Source organism: Pseudophryne corroboree, chromosome 7 (genome assembly GCF_028390025.1).
Source record: "Pseudophryne corroboree isolate aPseCor3 chromosome 7, aPseCor3.hap2, whole genome shotgun sequence".
Classification (NCBI taxonomy): domain Eukaryota; kingdom Metazoa; phylum Chordata; class Amphibia; order Anura; family Myobatrachidae; genus Pseudophryne; species Pseudophryne corroboree.
In genome coordinates this window covers 504,729,587-504,751,183 of record NC_086450.1, presented here as the reverse complement: position 1 = coordinate 504,751,183, position 21,597 = coordinate 504,729,587, and the positions used below count along the sequence as shown (strand labels likewise).

At 50.6% G+C, this 21,597-nt stretch overlaps 1 protein-coding gene across 1 annotated transcript in view; it reads left to right on the top strand.

Moving 5' to 3' along the window:
* The window catches only part of LOC134944443 (E3 ubiquitin/ISG15 ligase TRIM25-like), a 62,518-nt gene extending 54,137 nt beyond the window's left edge, over positions 1 to 8,381 (top strand). Inside the window, exon 6 of the mRNA XM_063933019.1 lies at positions 5,624 to 8,381. Coding sequence (XP_063789089.1) covers positions 5,624 to 7,249 — 1,626 coding nt within the window. The 3' untranslated portion in view covers positions 7,250 to 8,381. The remainder of the gene's footprint in view (positions 1 to 5,623) is intronic.
* The last annotated feature ends 13,216 nt before the right edge of the window (positions 8,382 to 21,597 follow it).

Sequence of the window (21,597 nt, the reverse complement as noted above, 5' to 3'; positions counted from 1 at the left end):
GGCCCAGGCACAGAGTCACATATCTGGGCTATTATATAGGAGATATTGTTGAGTCAGCACCTGGAGCAGAGGGAGAAAGCAGGAGGCAGGGCTGCCATCAGAAATTGTGAGACCCGGGACAGACAAAATAGGCCCCCCCCCCCCCCTTCCCCCTTCCCCCTTCACATTCCAGTCTTCATAAATAGCACGGACTAAGTACTGAAAAGAGACAATTTTATTATAAACTTAGATATTATTAAAGAAAACAATAGCATAACACAGGTACATGAATACAACATATGTGAGCTGTGCAGTCTCCTGTGAGGATATATTATATTACACAGTCTCTGCAGGGTGACGCATCATTCAGAAAGCTTTGTCTTAGCTTATAATTGATAGACGGCTAGATCACAGTAGCAGATGACAAGAAATGCTGTTCTAAGATGGCGATGGATCCTACCAGTCCTGGTGAAGAGGAGCCGCAGCCTGTGGTGTATTACATGATTTCCCTGTCACCTGCTATTGTGATCTACTAATCCTTTATAAGCTAAAAGTTTTTCTTTTATATCAAAGAATCTGTTTTTAAAGCCTTTGAAAAAACAAAACAAAAATGGGGGCCAGGGGGTATATTTACTAAGCTCCCGATTTTGACCGAGATGGTGTTTTTTCTTCAAAGTGTCATCTCGGGAATTTACTAAACTCAAATCTCGGCAGTGATGAGGGCATTCGTATTTTTTTGGAAGTCAAAGAAAAAAATTACGAATGAATACACCATCGGTCAAATACGCCTGTTATTTGGTAGAACTCGGTAATTTACTAAAAAGTGTAATTCACAAACACTGCCGGCAATAGCCAAACACTGCCGTGAAAAAATACAATTTGTAAGAAAAAGCTAAAATAAAACAGACCTGCTTTTTTTTTTTACCGTGTTCTGATAGGCATGCACGGATCCATGAGATCTCTGCATGTTTATCAGTGGGAAGGGGTTGGATTGTGTTAAACTTGCTGGACAAAAATGCGTGGGGTCTACCCCCCCCCCCCCCCCCCCCCTCCCCTAAGCAAAACCAGCCTTGGGCTCTTTGAGCCGGTCCTTGTTCACAAAATATGTGGAAAAAAATTACTGAGGTTCCCCCATATTTCATAAACCAGCACCGGGCTCTGCGCTTGGTCCTGGTTCCAAAAATACGGGGGACAAAAAGCGTAGGGGTCCCCCGTATTTTTGAAACCAGCACCGGGCTCCACTAGCCAGGTACATAATGCCACAGCCGGGGGACACTTTTATATTGGTCCCTGCGGCCCTGGCATTACATACCCAACTAGTCACCCCTGGCCGGGGTACCCTGGAGGAGTGGGAACCCCTTAAATCAAGGGGTCTCCCCCTCCAGCCACCCAAGGGCCAGGGGTGAAGCCCGAAGCTGCCCCCCCCCCCCATCCAAGGGCGGCGGATGGGGGACTGAGAGCCTTTTGTAAAAATGAGAATATTGTTTTTAGTAGCAGTACTACAAGTCCCAGCAAGCCTCCCCTGCAAGCTGGTACTTGGAGAACCACAAGTACCAGCATGCGGTGGAAAACCGGGCCCGCTGGTACCTGTAGTACTACTACTAAAAAAAATACCCCACAAAAAACAGGACACACACACACCGTGAAAGTAAAATTTTATTACATACATGCACACCACCATACATACATACTTACCTATGTTCACATGTGGCTCGGTCCTCTTCTCCATGTAGAATCCTAGGGGTACCTGTGAAAAAAATTATACTCGCATAATCCAGGGTATCTTCTTTCCTTTGTATAATCCACGTACTTGGCAAAAAAATAAAACTGAAACCCGACCACGCACTGAAAGGGGTCAAATGTTTACACATGGGAGCCCTTTCCCCGACTGCCAGGACCCCCCCTGACTCCTGTCAAAGAGGGTCCCTTCAGCCAATCAGGGAGCGCCACGTCGTGGCACTCTCCTGATTGGCTGTGTGCTCCTGTAGTGTCTGTCAGGCAGCACACGGCACAGATACAATGTAGCGCCCATGCGCTCCATTGTATCCAATGGTGGGAACTTTGAGGTCAGCGGTTGATCGAAAGTAACCTCACCGCTGACCGCAAAGTTCCCACCATTCCCAGCTTCTCCTGCAGAAAGAGTGACCGGGCCCGGGACAAGTGTACACAGGATACGCCCTTGATGGCGGCCCTGGCAGCAGGTCTCCCTGTACAAGACTCGGATAAAGGTGTGGACGCAGCGCTTATTGTGTTCTTCCAATTCTTCTGAAGAATTGACTCACCATTATATGATCAACCGACTTCAGGAATATTTTTGTATATAGTGTGTTTTATATATAGATTCTTATATGCTATTGAGCTGTTTTTATTGAACAACCATGTATTTAGTTTTGGTTTATACAGGTGTAGTACGGCTGACCGGCGGTCAGGAGACTGCCGGTCAGCTTTCCGACGCCGGGATCCCGGCAGCATACCGACGCCGGGATCCCGGCGGGGAGGGGCGAGTGCAGCAAGCCCTTTGCGGGCTCGGTGGTGACCTGCAGTCGCCACGGGTTCTATTCCCACTCTATGGGTGTCGTGGACACCCACGAGTGGAAATAGTCCCTGTTGGTCGGCATGCCGACCATCGGGATAGTGAGTGGTTGGGATGGTGGAGGAGGTCATGTGACTGTCGGTCACCCGACCACCACCCGTTTATACCACAGTGTGCCTTAGTATCTATCTGCATACTAGTCTTCTCTTGCTTAATTAGTGCAGAATGCTCAGGAAAATAGTATATTATAGACCGTAAAAAGTATACATTTGTGTGCAACCACAAGTGTGTGTATGTGTGTATGTATGTATGTATGTATGTATGTATGTGTGTATATATATATATATATATATATATATATATATATATATATATATACATACATACCATACTTGCCTACCTGACCCTCTCCATGAGGGAGAAAATGCTCTGTTCCTGGACTTTCCTGGAAATGTATGATTGCCATCACCTGTGGTGAGCTAGGTAATTGATAAGAAAGGTGTTTCACCACAGGTGATGGCAATCATACATTACCAGGAAAGTCCAGGAACAGAGCATTTTCTCCCTCATGGAGAGGGGCAGGTAGGCAAGTATGATACATACACACACACAAACAAGGAACCCAGCACTCACCAAAGTAAACTCAGTTATCCTCAACAATTCAATAAATAAAATGATGGGGGTTTAGTTAGTGGATTGGCCAATGCACGGAAGCCTGCATTCCGATTTTCAAGGTACCCCACCTTCATGCAGGTCCTACACTATCACAGAGTCTTAAAACCTGACTACTTCACTGCTGTTACACCATACTTGCCGACATCCTGGCTGCTCTCTGCGGGAGAGAGCAGCCAGGTCGGCTCAGCAAGGGGGCAGAGGAGGGATATGACGTGGGGAGGAGGCGGGACGGAGGCGGAGCAAGGGCGGGCGGGGGCGGAGCAAGGGCGGGGTCACGCTGACACCCGCTTTAAGCCACGCCCCCGCTCTGTAATGCCGCGATCACCGGCATTACACGGCAGGGGGCGTGGCTATGATGACGCGATTCTGCAAGAATCGCGTCATCAACTGCCCGAACCGCCCACTTTACATACTAAGTGGGCGGACGGGCAGGGGGGACCCCGTTTCCGGGAGACTTGCCTGCTCTTCCGTGGGGCCGGGAGGGTCACCCGATTTTCGGGAGCCTCCCGGCCATTGCGGGAGAGTAGGCAAGTATGTGTTACACACATCATCTGCCTGCTAAGTTTAATTTGTACCTGCCACACCTTTGTGGCTTTTAAAGGTACACTAGTCACCTTTTGCACTAGCTCAAAGATGATTGCTAAGGAACAGCTGAGACAGGTTCAGGATAATAAAGTCCACACAGGGGTGCATGAGAAAGCTTAAGCAGGCAGATGATGTGTGCAACAGCAGTGAAGTAGTCAGGTTTTAAGACTCTGTGATAGTGTAGGACCTGCATGAAGGTGGGGTACCTTGAAAATCGGTATGCAGGCTTCCGTGCATTGGCCAATCCACTAACTAAACCCCCATCATTTTATTTATTGAATTGTTGAGGATAACGGAGTTTACTTTGGTGAGTGCTGGGTTCCTTGTTTGTATTTATTAGAGCGATGTGGTCATGGGCTACATGCACCCCGCCCTGTGAGTGGATAGTGCAGCTGTGTACCCTGCTTTTGTGGTGGAGAGTGCTGTGTTACATGCACCCCGCCCTGTGAGTGGTAAGTGCATAGCTGTGCCCCGCTTCTGGTGTGGTGAGTGCTGTGGTTTTCTTTCTCTGTGTGTGTATATATATATATATATATATATATATATTTTCTGCTTAAAGAGAAAATTGGGGAATTGCCTGTATATAAATATAGATATTTAGTGTCTGGTCACTTTTGGTTGCTTTTACTGTGTAAATAAGAAAGCTTGATTATAATTTTCTTTCAAGGTCAAATTATTTTTCTCCATTGTGGGGCCCCTAAAAGGCTCAGGGCCCATAGGCAGGTGCCTACTCTGCCTATTTGGTAATCGGGTACTACATAACTTGTGTTTCCTTATGCACATCTTTGCAGACAGAGAAATATTCCAATATAGGGTTAATAAGCCAGGAAGCTCCAACACAGTAACTAAAATGCTAACACACAACTCCTTCTCCTCCCCCTAACACACACAACTCCTTCTCCTCCCCCTAACACACACAACTCCTTCTCCTCCCCCTAACACACACAACTCCTTCTCCTCCCCCTAACACACCCCTAACACACACAACTCCTTCCCCTAACACACCCCTAACACACACAACTCCTTCTCCTCCCCCCTAACACACACAACTCCTTCTCCTCCCCCTAACACACACAACTCCTTCTCCTCCCCCCTAACACACACAACTCCTTCTCCTCCCCCTAACACACACACAACTCCTTCTCCTCCCCCTAACACACACACAACTCCTTCTCCTCCCCCTAACACACACAACTCCTTCTCCTCCCCCGTAACACACACATCTCCTTCTCCTCCCCCCTAACACACACAACTCCTTCTCCTCCCCCCTAACACACACAACTCCTTCTCCTCCCCCCCCCTAACACACACAACTCCATCTCCTCCCCTTAACACACACAACTCCATCTCCTCCCCCTAACACACACAACTCCTTCTCCTCCCCCTAACACACACAACTCCATCTCCTCCCCCTAACACACACAACTCCTTCTCCTCCCCCTAACACACACAACTCCTTCTCCTCCCCCTAACACACACCACTCCTTCTCCTCCCCCTAACACACACCACTCCTTCTCCTCCCCCCTAACACACACCACTCCTTCTCCTCCCCCCTAACACACACAACTCCTTCTCCTCCCCCCTAACACACACAACTCCTTCTCCTCCCCCCTAACACACACAACTCCTTCTCCTCCCCCCTAACACACACAACTCCTTCTCCTCCCCCCTAACACACACAACTCCTTCTCCTCCCCCCTAACACACACAACTCCTTCTCCTCCCCCCTAACACACACAACTCCTTCTCCTCCCCCCTAACACACACAACTCCTTCTCCTCCCCCTAACACACACAACTCCTTCTCCTCCCCCCTAACACACACAACTCCTTCTCCTCCCCCCTAACACACACAACTCCTTCTCCTCCCCCCTAACAACACTAGTTTCACTTTCTATTATCAATTCCAGAATGGCGTATCTGTGTCTGAGAGAGGAGCTGAGCTGCTCCATCTGCCTGAGCCTTTATACAGACCCTGTATCCCTGAGATGTGGACACAACTTCTGCCAGGACTGTATTGTGAGGGTGCTGGATACACAGGAGGGGGATGGAAGCTATTCCTGTCCGGAGTGCAGAGCAGAGTATCAGGAACGCCCAGCACTGGAGAAGAACAGGAAGCTGAGTAACATTGTGGAAAGTTTCCTATGTAATCACCCAGAGCCGAAGGAGACCCAGATTTTCTGTACTTACTGCGTGGACGCTCCTGTACCGGCTGTGAAGCAGTGTCTGCAGTGTGAGATGTCCCTGTGTGAGGGCCACCGGAGTGTACACAACAAATCAGTAGATCACGTTTTAATTGATTCAACATCATCACTGAGCAACAGGAAATGCGAAATCCACAAGAAACTTCTTGAGTATCATTGCTGTGAGGATGCTGCCTGTGTCTGTGTCTACTGTGTTGCAATAGGATCACACAAAGGACACGAGGTGGAATCACTGGATGAGGCCATGAAGTCCAAGCAGAAGAAGCTGAGAAACCTCCTGGAGAAACTGACTACAAGCAGAGCAGAGGCTGAGGAACATGTGCAGAGTCTACAGGATCGCAGGACAGAGGTAGAGGGGAAAGCCGCTGTTGTCACAGGGAAGGTCACTGACTTGTTTATGGGCATCAGGAAGAAGTTGGACGTCCTAGAGGGGAGAGTCCTGAGTGAGGTCTCCAGGCAGACTGAGAGGATTTCTCTGCAAATCTCTGATCTGATCCGGCAGCTGGAGGAACAGAAGGATGAGCTGTCCAGGAGGATGGGTCACATTGAGGAGATGTGTAACGCTACTGACCAACTGACTGTCCTACAGGACCGAGAATCAGACTCTAATGAGAAGGAAAGTGACACAGAAAGTGATGACAAAATGATTTATCCTGTGGATGATCTGGACGAGTATCTGATCTCAGTGACCTTGCATGCGGGTTTATCTGATATTCTGACTGCTGCAAAGAGAGCGTCCTGTATACCTGAGGCTGCAAATATGTTACTTGATAAAAACACGGCTAATCATTACATCTCTGTATCAGGGGATTTAAAATCTGCATCAGCGTCTCAAACAGACCTAAATTACCCACAGAGTAGAATGAGGTTTACAGATTATCCTGTGGTCCTCAGCAGCACAAGATTTGGCTCAGGACAACATTGCTGGGAAGTGGGAGTCAGCACATCAAAGTATTGGCGGGTTGGAGTGGCTTATTCTAGTACTGAAAGGAAAGGAAAGCCGTCATGCATTGGATACAATAGCAAGTCCTGGTGTTTGCGTATGTCGGATACAGGTTATTCAGTGATACACAATTCTGTGCGCACTTATCTGCAGCTTCAGTCTCCTGTGCAGGTAATAAGACTATACCTGGACTATGAGGCCGGGCGTCTGTCCTTCTATCAGCTGTGTGACCCCATCAGACACTTACACACCTTCTCCGCCACCTTCTCTGAGCCCCTGCACGCTGCCTTCTTGGTATCCAGTGCTGGCTGGGTCAGGATTAACAGCTAGATATATACATGATGTAATGGGTTCAGTATGATTTACCAACAGACACAATACAGACAGTCATAATCCCAACAGCCTACAGGCAAAATTCCGACATAGTCAGAATACCGACAGTTTTTCAGGAGGTTTTTTTTGTGTCCATGTTGACATAGGTTGACATGGACACCGTGTAAATGTACCGCGCCCCCTCGCATGGCTGGCTGCGCTCGGCACACTATTATATTCCCCCTCCAGGTCACTAGGATGGTAAATTATCAACAAGTCTGTTTTGGGGCAAAAATTCCTTAAAAACGCATGTCGGTATTTTAACATGTCGCCATTTCAAATGTCGGTATTCTGACTAGGTTGGCATTTTGAACATGTCGGCATAATGAATGTTGGTATTTTGACCGTGTTGGTATTGATTAGCTGTCCGGATTATGACTGTCAGTAATGTGTCCGTCGGTAAATCAACTGCTACCTGATGTAATAATGCAACTACCTGTACAATCACTGTTATCTTATTGGCTTGTACCCTTCCTGCTACTCTCACTAAATACTTGGGTGGGAAAGTAATTACCTGTGAGGTATTGTACAGACACTTTAGGGTGTTGAGACCTGAACCTGCTCAGTGTGTTTGTACTTATCTCTGGTAGCACACTTTAGGAGCTGCGAGATTTACATGATGCGGCTCTGTGATCCACGTTACACTTCCAAGCTATTTGAATTCCCCTTAGTTTTTTCTTTTTAGTTGTTTTCTGTGCTTTTCAGTCATGTATCTGTACCATTGGGTGGAGTTGATTTGTGTTTGTTGTCCTGATATAAAGTACAGGTCTGCTCTGTGTATTATAGCCTGAGCAGAGAGCACAGAATAGCTGTGTCATGTACAGGGGCAATGGATAAAGCACCTCTGCCTCATGACACCTGGCTCAGGAGGAGACAGGCAATGAGTTCAGTAAAAGTCGCAGGAGGGTGTGTAGGATTCTATGAACTGAATGCATGTGAAGGTGACCTCTATGGCTGAGATTTCCCAGCACTGTCTGTATATAAGGGTGGAATGTGTATGTGATATGTATATACGGGAATACACTGTTACCCCTGATGATTCTGCACTTGGTGCTATGGAGGAAATATAAATGGAGACAATTACATATTACATGAGTGTCATGTGTTATTATTGTGCTCACATTGTGCCCGCTGTATGTATCATATTCATAGTATATGTGGTCATCCAGTTCAGACACTGTGCCTGATCCATAGCGGCACGCAATGCCGACATTATCGTAGCTGAGTGATTATTTGCAGCTGCGTGTGTGCAAAGTATCCGAGCAAATACACACATGTGTTGTTGATGGTGATTTCCGATTTAGAGCAAAGTGAGGGGCATTCCTGGGCGCGGACTGGGAGGTGGCAATGCATACAAATATGGTGCGTTCACTGGCCGCATTACACTGGTCTGCATCAGTTTTCAGGTTACATTTCATATAATGTTTATTGTTTCAAAGCAGACTTTCATACAGTGTGTGTGTGTGTGTGTGTGTGTGTATGTATGTGTGTGTGTATATATATATATATATATATATATATATATATATACATATATAATTATAGATAGATATAGATAGAGATATAGATAGAGATATATAGATATATATATATAGAGATATATATATATATAGAGAGATACTAGGTGCTTCATCGCGCCCTACGGGCGCTCTTCACACCGCCGCAAGGGGCTACGTCCCCTTAACCCTTGCATGCCTTTCTGGGGTTCAATATTTGTATTATATGGAGTATTACCTGCATTTCTTTGTTAGTGGTTAAATATTGCACAATGAAAGGGCGTGCGATGGTGAAGGAGGCACAGCCCCTTGCGACGGCGTGAACAGCACCTGCAGGGCACGATGTACAGAATGTAGCAGGTGCGGGGGGGGGGGGGCTGTGGATGGGGGGGGGGTGTCTGTAGATGCTGCGGGTAGAGAGGGGGTGGAAGCGGGGGGGGCCCGGATGGGGAAGGGTCGGGAGATGCTGTGGGTGGGGGAGGGGCAGAGGAGTGGGGGCTGCAGATGGGGGATGGGGTCCCGAGGCACTGCCAGTGGGGGAAAGGCAGGGGTGCCAAGGGTGGGAGAGGGGCAGGTGCGGGGATGTTGCGGATGGGTGAAGGGTTCCGGAGGTGCTGTGGGATGGTAAGGGGCGGGGGTGGGGGTGGGGTAGGGGGTCCGGAGGTGCCGTGAGTAGAGGAGGGGCAAGTACAGGTGGTGCGGCGGATGGGGAAGGGGGTCCGGAGGTGCTGCAGGTGGTGGAGGGGCATGTGGGGGAGGGGTGTATGAGGGGGGCACCGCGGATGGAGGAGGGTGTCTGCAGATGCTGCGGGTGGAGGGGGGGCAGGTGTGGGGGGAGACATATATGGGGGGGTGGATGGTGGAGGGGGTCTGGAGATGCTGTGGGTGGTGGAGGGGCGGAGGAGTGGAAGCCGCGGGTGGTGTAGGGGGTCTGGAGGCACAGCGTGTGGGGGAGGGGTGGGGTGCCGCATGTGGTAGAGGGGAAGGTGCGGAGGTGTGGTGCATTGGGGAGGGGTCTGGAGGCACTACGGGTACTGTACCTGCCAAAAAGGTAGTTGGGGGGTATGCAGTAACAGGGCCAGGACAGGGGTGACAGGCTCAGGACAGGGGTGATGGGGCCAGGACAGGGGTGACAGGGTCAGAATATGGGTGACAGGGTCAGAACAGGGGTGACAGGGCCAGGACAGGGGTGACGGGGCCAGAACAGGCGCGACGGGGCCAGGACAGAAATTACAGGGACAGGATAGGGGTGACATGGCCATGGTAGGGGCGGCAGGCCCAGGACAGGGGTGACAGGGCCAGTATAGAGTTGACAGGGCAAACACAGGGGTGACAGGGCCTCAGAGCCGGCCCTAACCAATATGATGCCCTAGGCAAGATTTTGGCTGGTGCCCCCTAGCACCGCCGCTAATTCTGCAAGAGATGCCTGACATGAGTCAGCTGGCAGCTCTGCTAACGTCGGGCGCTTTTTGTTTATAAAAATGCATCGTATTTGCTTTACTATGTGGCTAGGATGCACAAGCAGCTTCTGCTGATTAAAATGATATGCAGCATGCCTATATTCTGTATGAAAATGCGGCTGTATCTGTGTATGAAATGCTACATTACAGTGATTTCCAGGAATACACACAGAATATAGGCATGCCGCATATCAGTTGGGAAGCTCCTGTACTCACTGTTCTGCTTAGAGCAGCGGTGAATAGTGGAGACAGAGGGAGAGGGGGCATCAGGGGGTACGGATTAAGGTGGGGTTCCAGCAGCAGAGCCGGATTAAGGGGGGGCAGGGGGTACGTACCATGGGCCCCACAGTTTTAGGGGGCCCCCCGGCTGGAGTAGCTCTGTCCCAGCTCAGAAGCTCCCCCGTCCTGCCAGCAACAGCGGCAGCATTGTGTTACAGTCAGCGCACGCTGCTACGTGTTGGCAGGTCTGTGGTGGTGCAGGGAGGCTGCTGCGTGTTGGCAGGTCTGTGGTGGTGCAGGGAGGCTGCTGCGTGTTGGCAGGTCTGTGGTGGTGCAGGGAGGCTGCTGCGTGTTGGCAGGTCTGTGGTGTTGCAGGGAGGCTGCTGCGTGTTGGCAGGTCTGTGGTGTTGCAGGGAGGCTGCTGCGTGTTGGCAGGTCTGTGGTGGTGCAGGGAGGCTGCTGCGTGTTGGCAGGTCTGTGGTGGTGCAGGGAGGCTGCTGCGTGTTGGCAGGTCTGTGGTGGTGCAGGGAGGCTGCTGCGTGTTGGCAGGTCTGTGGTGGTGCAGGGAGGCTGCTGCGTGTCGGCAGGTCTGTGGTTGTGCAGGGAGGCTGCTGCGTGTTGGCAGGTCTGTGGTGGTGCAGGGAGGCTGCTGCGTGTCGGCAGGTCTGTGGTGTTGCAGGGAGGCTGCTGCGTGTCGGCAGGTCTGTGGTGGTGCAGGGAGGCTGCTGCGTGTCGGCAGGTCTGTGGTGGTGCAGGGAGGCTGCTGCGTGTCGGCAGGTCTGTGGTGGTGCAGGGAGGCTGCTGCGTGTTGGCAGGTCTGTGGTGTTGCAGGGAGGCTGCTGCGTGTCGGCAGGTCTGTGGTGGTGCAGGGAGGCTGCTGCGTGTTGGCAGGTCTGTGGTGGTGCAGGGAGGCTGCTGCGTGTTGGCAGGTCTGTGGTGGTGCAGGGAGGCTGCTGCGTATTGGCAGGTCTGTGGTGGTGCAGGGAGGCAGCAGTCTCCCTGCTTTCTTCTGCCTGTGCGGGTGTGTAGGGGGGAGCGACCACCTCCTCTGGATTTACCCATACTTAGCTGAGGGGCCAAAATTCCATAAAAAAAATAAATTCCTGGAATTTGCATACGGGGGCGTGGCTTCGCGGGTGCGATTAGGCCACGCCCCCAATCCCACAGCAGGCACAGTAATGAGATAGGGCCCCTTGTTTTAAGTGCCCTGGGCCCCCCAGACTCATAATCTGCCCCTGGGGGCATGCCAGCAGCTCACAGAGCACTGGGCATGCCCCCTCACTGACGAAAACGGGTGCCCTCCCGTGAAGCCACGCCCCTTTCGTTGACCACGCCCCTTTTAGCTGTGTGTGTGTGTGTGTGTCCCTCCTTCTGTCTGAAGAAAGCTGGGAGGTATGCACTCCTCCCTGTGCCATGCCCATACCCTCTGCTTCTGCTGCTGGTCTCCTATAGATTTACCCAGTTCTGTGACTCTTTTGAATAACTCCACCCACCACTGTAACTCCGCCCAGCGTTACAGGCACAGAGTCACAGATTTAGACATATATATATATATATATATATATATATATATATATATAGCCCTGATCTGTGCCTGGGCCTCTATCACTTGGGGTGGCTCTAGGAGCTCCCATTGGGTTAGTGGCAGGTCTATCACACCCAGTCCACAGCTGATTGGGCGAGAAACGCCCTCCCACACAGGTTACATCCAATGGGAGGCTCTGGCCTTTGGCTGCTGTGTTTTCACAGAGCAGGATTAGCAATGGGGCTGATGTAGCTGCAGCTCCAGGCCCACACCCCAAAATAGTCCCCCTGCATCTGCAGCAACACACCCTCCAACACTTTACATATAAACAAATTCTAAAAGGGGGCGTGGTCACGGGTATAGCTGCATGGTCACGCACCTTTTCCTATACTTTCAATGGAAGCTTGGAGAGTCAAATATTGGTACAGACCAGGGCCGGTGCAAGGGTGTTCGGCGCCTCCCTGCAAACTATAAATTTGCGCCCTCCCTCCCATACTTAATAAAGGGACAGTGCGTACCGAAGTCACACACCGCAAGAAGCGGATGGGGTGTGGCCACACAATAGTACCAATTCAAATTACTCTAGAGAGTAGCACAATCTTTTTCATATTACACCGCAAACTGGGGGTCATTCCGACCCGTTCGCACGCAGCTTTTTTTGCTGTGGTGCGAGCGGGTCGGAACTGCGCATGCGCGCTAGACGCATTGCGCACGCCATCGCCGGGAAGCGATGCCGCCAGCGAGAAATGTGATTGCATCGGCGATCGCAAGAAGACGGACAGACAGGAGGCGTTCTGGGGCAGATACTCACCGGTTTCCAGGCGTGGTGGGTCCCACGCATGAAGGGCGGATGTCTGACGTCACAGCCGGGAATATCATCGCTGGATCCGTCGCACTGGTGAGTAGCTGCAGGGCTGGTATTGTTTTGCTTTAAACTTTTTTAGGATAGCAGCGCTGCACAAGCGATCGCAGCCCTGCTATGCTAAAATACACTCCTCCACAGATATGAGAGAGATAGATAGATAGATAGATAGATAATAGACAAACACACAGATAGATAGATAGATAGATAGATAGACCATCACACATAAAAAGAAAAAATATAGGGGTGTGGCCACAAAATAATACCAATTCATTATACGGTAATCTCCATTATTCACATTACGCCACACAGTAGCGCCACTACACCAGGTAGGACCCCTTTTACACATTACGGCAGCCAGTCCGCCTTTTTACACATTACGGCAAACTGCATCCCCTTTTTACACATTACGGCAGACAGCATCCCCTTTATACACATTACGGCAGACAGCGTCCCCCTTTATACACATTACGGCAGACCGCGTCACCTTTTTACACATTACGGCAGTGCGTGTCCCCTTTTTACACATTACGGCAGACCGCGTCCCCTTTTTACACATTACGGCAGACCGCGTCCCCTTCTTACACATTACGGCAGACCGCGTCCCCTTCTTACACATTACGGCAGACCGCGTCCCCTTTTTACACATTACGGCAGTGTGTGTCCCCTTTTTACACATTACGGCAGACCGCGTCCCCTTTTTACACATTACGGCAGACAGCGCCCCCCTTTAACATATTAGATAGATAATAGACAGACGCATGTAACGGATAGAGTGGGTGATACAGCAGAGGGTAATGTCTGGACGCTGAATCAATGTAAAAGGTGACAGTGCTGTGCAGTGCAGTGGGTGTGCAGTCTGGGACGGTGCTAGGGTGTTCGGTGACCCCCTGCAAGCTATAAATTTGCACCCTTGCATACTTTACAAACGCACAGCGCACATAATGACCCCTGTAGTAGAGACACTTACACATGTAATGCACCCTGTACCAGAGACACTTACACATGTAACGCCCCCTGAGCCAGTGATGCTTACACACGTAATGCCCCCTGTACCAGTGACGCTTATACACGTAACGCCCCCTGTACCAGTGACGCTTACACACGTAACGCCCCCTGTACCAGTGACGCTTACACACGTAACGCCCCCTGTACCAGTGACGCTTACACACGTAATGCCCCCTGTACCAGTGACGCTTACACAAGTAACACCCCCCTGTAGCGGTGACGCTTACACACGTAACGCCTCCTGTACCAGTGATGCTTACACACGTAACACCCCCTGTACCAGTGACGCTTACACACGTAACACCCCCTGTACCAGTGACGCTTACACACGTAACACCCCCTGTACCAGTGACGCTTACACACGTAACACCCCCTGTACCAGTGACGCTTACACACATAACGCCCCCTGTACCAGTGATGCTTACACACGTAATGCCCCCTGTACCAGTGACGCTTACACAAGTAACACCCCCCTGTAGCGGTGACGCTTACACACGTAACGCCTCCTGTACCAGTGATGCTTACACACGTAACGCCCCCTGTACCAGTGATGCTTACACACGTAACACCCCCTGTACCAGTGACGCTTACACACGTAACACCCCCTGTACCAGTGACGCTTACACATGTAACGCCCCCTGTACCAGTGACGCTTACACATACACACACACAACTGACACAAGTATATATATATATATATATTACATTACACACATACACAGTCACACATATATACAGTATACACAGACACTGTGTATACACACACAGACACACATTCATACTGTACATACATTGCACACATACACAGTCACACATATATACAGTATACACAGACACTTTTCTAATGAAGTCTGGCTGGCCGAAACTGTAGCAGCTCCTCCTCCTGCTGCAGCATTGTCCCGTCTAGCTCCGCCCCTTATTCCAATCTAGCTCCTTCTCCTTTGAATCCTGCCCGGCCACTGAATGTCACACAGGGGAGGGGGAGAGGTGGCTTTGTGCTGACGGGGAGAGGTGGTTTTGTGCTGCCGGCGCCGCTGCATGTGTGACAGCAGCCGGCAGCAGCAGGGATAGCAGCAGCTCAGCACAGGGATGCAGAGCAGGGAGAACGCCTCTCCTTCCTGGTGCCTCCCTGCACTGCATCCCTTTGCTGAGCGGCTAGCGCCGGGCCTGTGTGCAGCACTCTCACCTGTGCACAGCGCTCTCACCTTTTTTACATTGATTCAGCGAGTCACTCAGTTCTGTCAGCCAGCCCCCATTGTTAATGCCGGTGTCCCAACGCGCCGCATTACAGGGAAGTAGACGCACTAAATAAACTACAGCTCCCAGCAGCCCTTACCGCCAAAACATTCCGGCCCTTAGGGCTGCTGGGAGCTGTAGTTTATTGAGTGCATCTTCTTCCCTGTAATGCGGCGCGTTGGGACACTGGCGCTAACAATAGTGACTGGCTGCTGTGCGAGTCTCTGGGAGAGCCACTGCCAAAGGGAGGACAGCAGCTTGGCTGCTTCCAGGAGGAGAAGCGGGATAAGCATTACTCACCCCTCCCCCACTCACAGTACCTCCAGCCCCATCCGTGGCACCCCCACACACCCCCTCCAGCATCTGCGATAGCTCCAGTCCCACTCCCCCACCTGCAGCAACCCCGCACCCGCCCCTCCCACCGCATCTGCCCCTCCCCCACCCGGGGAACCCCCGCAACTGCTCCTCCCCTCCCGCGTTGGCTCCGGACTTCCACCAGCGGCACCCATGCACCCTCACCCATGTGCGGCATCACCGCACCAGTCCCTCCCCCACCTGCGGCACCACCGCAACCACCCCTCCCCCTCCTGCAGCACCCCCGGATCCCATCCGTGTCTTTTCCTGCACCCACCACTCCCCCAATCAAAGCACCTACTATGTGAATCATCAGGCCCTGCGTGCGCTGTTCACGCCGTTGCAAGGAGCTTCGACCCCTTAACCATTGCACGCCCTTTATCGGTGCAATATTTAACCACTCACACAATTATGATTGGAGGTAATACTCCATATAATAAAAATATTGCACGCCACAAGGGCAGAGCTGACCTTAGGCATAGGCAAACTAGGCAAATGCCTAGGACATTTGGTATGCTTAGGGGCACCAGCAACTTCTGCTGATTAAAATGATATGCGGCATGCCTATATTGTGTGTGTGACTACGGCTGTATCTGCATACGAAATGCTACGTTGCGTGTTTTCCTGGAAGTCACTGTAATGTAGCATTTCATATGCAGATACAGCCACAGTCGGACACAGAATATAGACATGCAGCATATCATTTTAATCAGCAGAAGCTGCTTGTGCATCCTGGCCACATAGTAAAGCAAATAATATGATGCATTTTCATAAACAAAAGGCGCCAGACGTTAGCAGAGCTGCCAGCTGACTCATGCCAGGCATCTCCTGCAGAACTAGTGTCAGTGCTAGGGGGCACCAGCCAAAAATCTTGCCTAGGGCATCATATAGGTTAGGGCCGGCTCTGCACAAGGGTGTACAAGGGTTAAGGGGGCGTAGCCCCGTACGACAGTGTGCAGAATCCTGATCTCCATCGGGATTTGGATGTCGGCATTATGTTGCCATTTGGGATTCCGGCGACGGAATCCCCGCTGGGATCCCTTTCAGCGGCGTTGTAACTACATCCCATATACACGTACTCTGTATTGTGGATATTATCTAACAATTTTGAAAATCATTTTTTGGAGGATCTTTTCTTTGGAGAAGATATCAACTATACAGGATTCCTTATAATACTCCATCCATTGGATATATACAGTAAGCAGATCCTTTGTGATACTGGATCACTAAATCCATTACTTAAATGTCCGTAAAATCAAGGGGTATTCGTATGCAGTATAATGCAGCAGAACATCATTATTTCTCTAACGTCCTAAGTGGATGCTGGGGACTCCGTAAGGACCATGGGGAATAGCGGCTCCGCAGGAGACTGGGCACAAAAGTAAAGCTTTAGGACTACCTGGTGTGCACTGGCTCCTCCCCCTATGACCCTCCTCCAAGCCCCAGTTAGATCTCTGTGCCCGAACTAGAAGGGTGCACACTAGGGGCTCTCCTGAGTGAAAGTTTTAGTTTAGGTTTTTTATTTTCAGTGAGACCTGCTGGCAACAGGCTCACTGCATCGAGGGACTAAGGGGAGAAGAAGCGAACTCACCTGCGTGCAGAGTGGATTGGGCTTCTTAGGCTACTGGACATTAGCTCCAGAGGGACGATCACAGGCCCAGCCTGGATGGGTCCCAGAGCCGCGCCGCCGGCCCCCTTACAGAGCCAGAAGGCAGAAGAGGTCCGGAAAATCGGCGGCAGAAGACGTCCTGTCTTCAATAAGGTAGCGCACAGCACCGCAGCTGTGCGCCATTGCTCTCAGCACACTTCACACTCTGGTCACTGAGGGTGCAGGGCGCTGGGGGGGGGCGCCCTGAGACGCAATAAAAACACCTTAGATGGCGAAAAATACATCACATATAGCTCCTGGGCTATATGGATGCATTTAACCCCTGCCAGAATACATAGAAAAACGGGAGATAAGGCCGCCGATAAGGGGGCGGAGCCTATCTCCTCAGCACACTGGCGCCATTTTCCCTCACAGCTCCGTTGGAGGGAAGCTCCCTGTCTCTCCCCTGCAGTCACTACACTACAGAAAGGGTTAAAAAAGAGAGGGGGGTCACTAATTACGCGCAGTATTAAAGATACAGCAGCTATAAGGGGAAAAACACTTATATAAGGTTATCCCTGTATATATATATATATAGCGCTCTGGTGTGTGCTGGCAAACTCTCCCTCTGTCTCCCCAAAGGGCTAGTGGGGTCCTGTCCTCTATCAGAGCATTCCCTGTGTGTGTGATGTATGTCGGTACGTTTGTGTCGACATGTATGAGGAGAAAAATGATGTGGAGACGGAGCAGATTGCCTGTAATAGTGATGTCACCCCCTAGGGGGTCGACACCTGAGTGGATGAACTGTTGGAAGGAATTACGTGACAGTGTCAGCTCTGTATAAAAGACAGTGGTTGACATGAGACAGCCGGCTACTCAGCTTGTGCCTGTCCAGACGTCTCATAGGCCGTCAGGGGCTCTAAAGCGCCCGTTACCTCAGATGGCAGATATAGACGCCGACACGGATACTGACTCCAGTGTCGACGGTGAAGAGACAAATGTGACTTCCAGTAGGGCCACACGTTACATGATTGAGGCAATGAAAAATACGAGTACCACCAAAAAGGGGTATTATGTTCAGTGAGGAAAAACTACCTGTAGTTTTCCTGAATCTGAGAAATTAAATGAGGTGTGTGATGATGCGTGGTTTTCCCCCGATAACAACTGATAATTTCTAAAATGTTATTGGCATTATATCCTTTCCCGCCAGAGGTTAGGGTGCGTTGGGAAACACCCCCTAGGGAGGATAAAGCGCTCACACGCTTGTAAGGGCTCTACCCTATCCTGAGATGGCCGCCCTTAAGGATCCTGCTGATAGAAAGCAGGAGGGTATCCTAAAATATATTTACACACATACTGGTGTTATACTGCGACCAGCAATCGCCTCAGCCTGGATGTGCAGTGCTGGGTTGGCATGGTCGGATTCCCTGACTGAAAATATTAATACCCTAGATAGGGACAGTATATTTTTGCCTATAGAGCATTTAAAAGATGCATTTCTATATATGCGTGATGCACAGCGGAATATTTGCCGACTGGCATCAAGTCTAAGTGCGTTGTCCATTTCTACCAGTAGAGGGTTATGGACACGTCAGTGGTCAGGTGATGCGTATTCCAAACGGCATTTGGAAGTATTGCCTTATTAAGGGGAGGAGTTATTTGGGGTCGGTCTTTCAGACCTGGTGGCCACGGCAACAGCTGGGAAATCCACGTTTGTACCCCAGGTCGCCTCTCAACATGAGAAGACGCCGTATTATCAGGCGCAGTCTTTTCGTGGACAAGCGGGCAAAAGGTTCCTCATTTCTGCCCCGTGACAGAGGGAGAGGAAAAAGGCTGCAGAAATCAGCCAGTTCCCAGGAACAGAAACCCTCTCCCGCCTCTGCCAAGCCCTCAGTATGACGCTGGGGCTTTACAAGCAGAATCAGGCACGGTGGGGGGCCCGTCTCAATGAATTTCAGCGCGCAGTGAGCTCACTCGCAAGTAGACCCCTGGATCCTTCAGGTGATATCTCAGGGGTACAAATTAGAATTCGAGACGTCTCCCCCTCGCCGTTTCCTAAAGTCGGCTTTACCGATGTCTCCTTCTGACACGGAGACAGTTTTGGAAGCCATTCACAAGCTGTATTCCCAGCAGGTGATAATCAAGGTACCCCTCCTGCAACAGGGAACGGGGTATTATTCCACACTGTTGTGGTACCGAAGCCAGACGGCTCGGTGAGACCGATTCTAAATCTAAAATCTTTGAACACTTACATACAGAGGTTCAAATTCAAGATTGAGTCTTACCTTCATGTCAAAATTTACCCTTCTCACCAAGGGTACCGCAGGTTTATGGTACAGAACTGTCACTATCAGTTCAGACGCTGCCGTATGGATGGTCCACGGCACCCCGGGTCTTTACCAAGGTAATGGCCGAAATGATGATATTCCTTCGAAGGAAGGGAATTTTAGTTATCCCTTACTTGGACGATTCCCTGATAAGGGTAAGATCCAGGGAACAGTTGGAGGTCGGTGTAGCACTATCTCAGGTAGTGTTGCGGCAGCACGATTGGATTCTCAATATTCCAAAATCGCAGCTGGTTCCGACGACTTGTCTTCTGTTCCTAGGGATGATCCTGGACACAGTCCAGAAAAAGGTGTTTCTCCCGGAGGAGAAAGCCAGGGAGTTATCCGAGCTAGTCAGGAACCTCCTAAAACCGAGCCAAGTCTCAGTGCATCAATGCACAAGGGTTCTGGGTAAAATGGTGGCTTCCTACGAAGCAATCCCATTCGACAGATTCCACGCAAGAACTTTCCAGTGGGACCTGCTGGACAAATGGTCCGGGTCGCATCTTCAGATGCATCAGCGGATAACCCTGTCACCAAGGACAAGGGTGTCCCTCCTGTGGTGGTTGCAGAGTGCTCATCTTCTAGAGGGCCGCAGATTCGGCATTCAGGACTGGGTCCTGGTGACCACGGATGCCAGCCTGCGAGGCTGGGGAGCAGTCACACAGGGAAGGAATATCCAGGGCTTATGGTCAAGCCTGGAGACATCACTTCACATAAATATCCTGAAGCTAAGGGCCATTTACAATGCTCTAAGCTTAGCAAGACCTCTGCTTCAAGGTCAGCCGGTGTTGATCCAGTCGGACAACATCACGGCAGTCACCCACGTAAACAGACAGGGTGGCACAAGAAGCAGGAGGGCAATGGCAGAAGCTGCAAGGATTCTTCGCTGGGCGGAAAATCATGTGATAGCACTGTCAGCAGTATTCATTCCGGGAGTGGACAACTGGGAAGCAGACTTCCTCAGCACGACCTCCACCCGGGAGAGTGGGGACTTCACCCAGAAGTCTTCCACATGATTATAAACCGTTGGGAAAAACTCGACAGGTATTGCGCCAGGTCAAGGGACCCTCAGGCAATAGCTGTAGACGCTCTGGTAACACCGTGGGTGTACCAATCAGTGTATGTGTTCCCTCCTCTGCCTCTCATACCCAAGGTACTGAGATTGATAAGATGGAGAGGAGTAAGCACTATATTCGTGGCTCCGGATTGGTCAAGAAGGACTTGGTACCCGGAACTTCAAGAGATGCTCACGGAGGATCCGTGGCCTCTACCTCTAAGAAGGGACCTGCTCCAGCAAGGACCCTGTCTGTTCCAAGACTTACCGCGGCTGCGTTTGACGGCATGGCGGTTGAACGCCGGATCCTGAAGGAAAAAAAGGCATTCCGGATGAAGTCATCCCTATCCTGATCAAAGCCAGGAAGGATGTAACCGCAAAACATTATCACCACATTTGGCGAAAATATGTTGCGTGGTGCGAGGCCAGTAAGGCCCGACGGAGGAAATTCAACTGGGTCGATTCCTACATTTCCTGCAAACAGGAGTGTCTATGGGCCTGAAATTGGGGTCCATTAAGGTTCAAATTTCGGCCCTGTCAATTTTCTTCCAAAAAGAACTAGCTTCAGTCCCTGAAGTTCAGACGTTTGTAAAAGGGGTACTGCATATACAGCCTCCTTTTGTGCCTCCAGTGGCACTTTGGGATCTCAATGTAGTTTTTGGGTTCCAAAAGTCACATTGGTTGAACCACTTAAATCTGTGGAGTTAAAATATCTCACATGGAATGTGGTCATGCTATTGGCCCTGGCCTCGGCCAGGCGCATGTCAGAGTTGGCGGCTTTGTCCTATAAAAGCCCTTACCTGATTTTCCATTCGGACAGGGCGGAATTGAGGACTTGTCCTCAATTTCTCTCTAAGGTGGTTTCAGCGTTCACCTGAACCAACCTATTCTGGTGCCTGCGGCTACTAGGGACTTGGAGGACTCCAAGTTGCTAGACGTTGTCAGGGCCCTGAAAAATATGTTTCCAGGACGGCTGGAGTCAGGAAATCTGACTCGCTGTTTATCCTGTATGCAGTGTATGCACCCAACAAGCTGGGTGCTCCTGCTTGAAAGCAGACGATTGCTCGTTGGATTTGTAGTACAATTCAGCTTGCACATTCTGTGGCAGGCCTGCCACAGCCAAAAATCTGTAAATGCCCACTCCACAAGGAAGGTGGGCTCATCTTGGGCGGCTGCC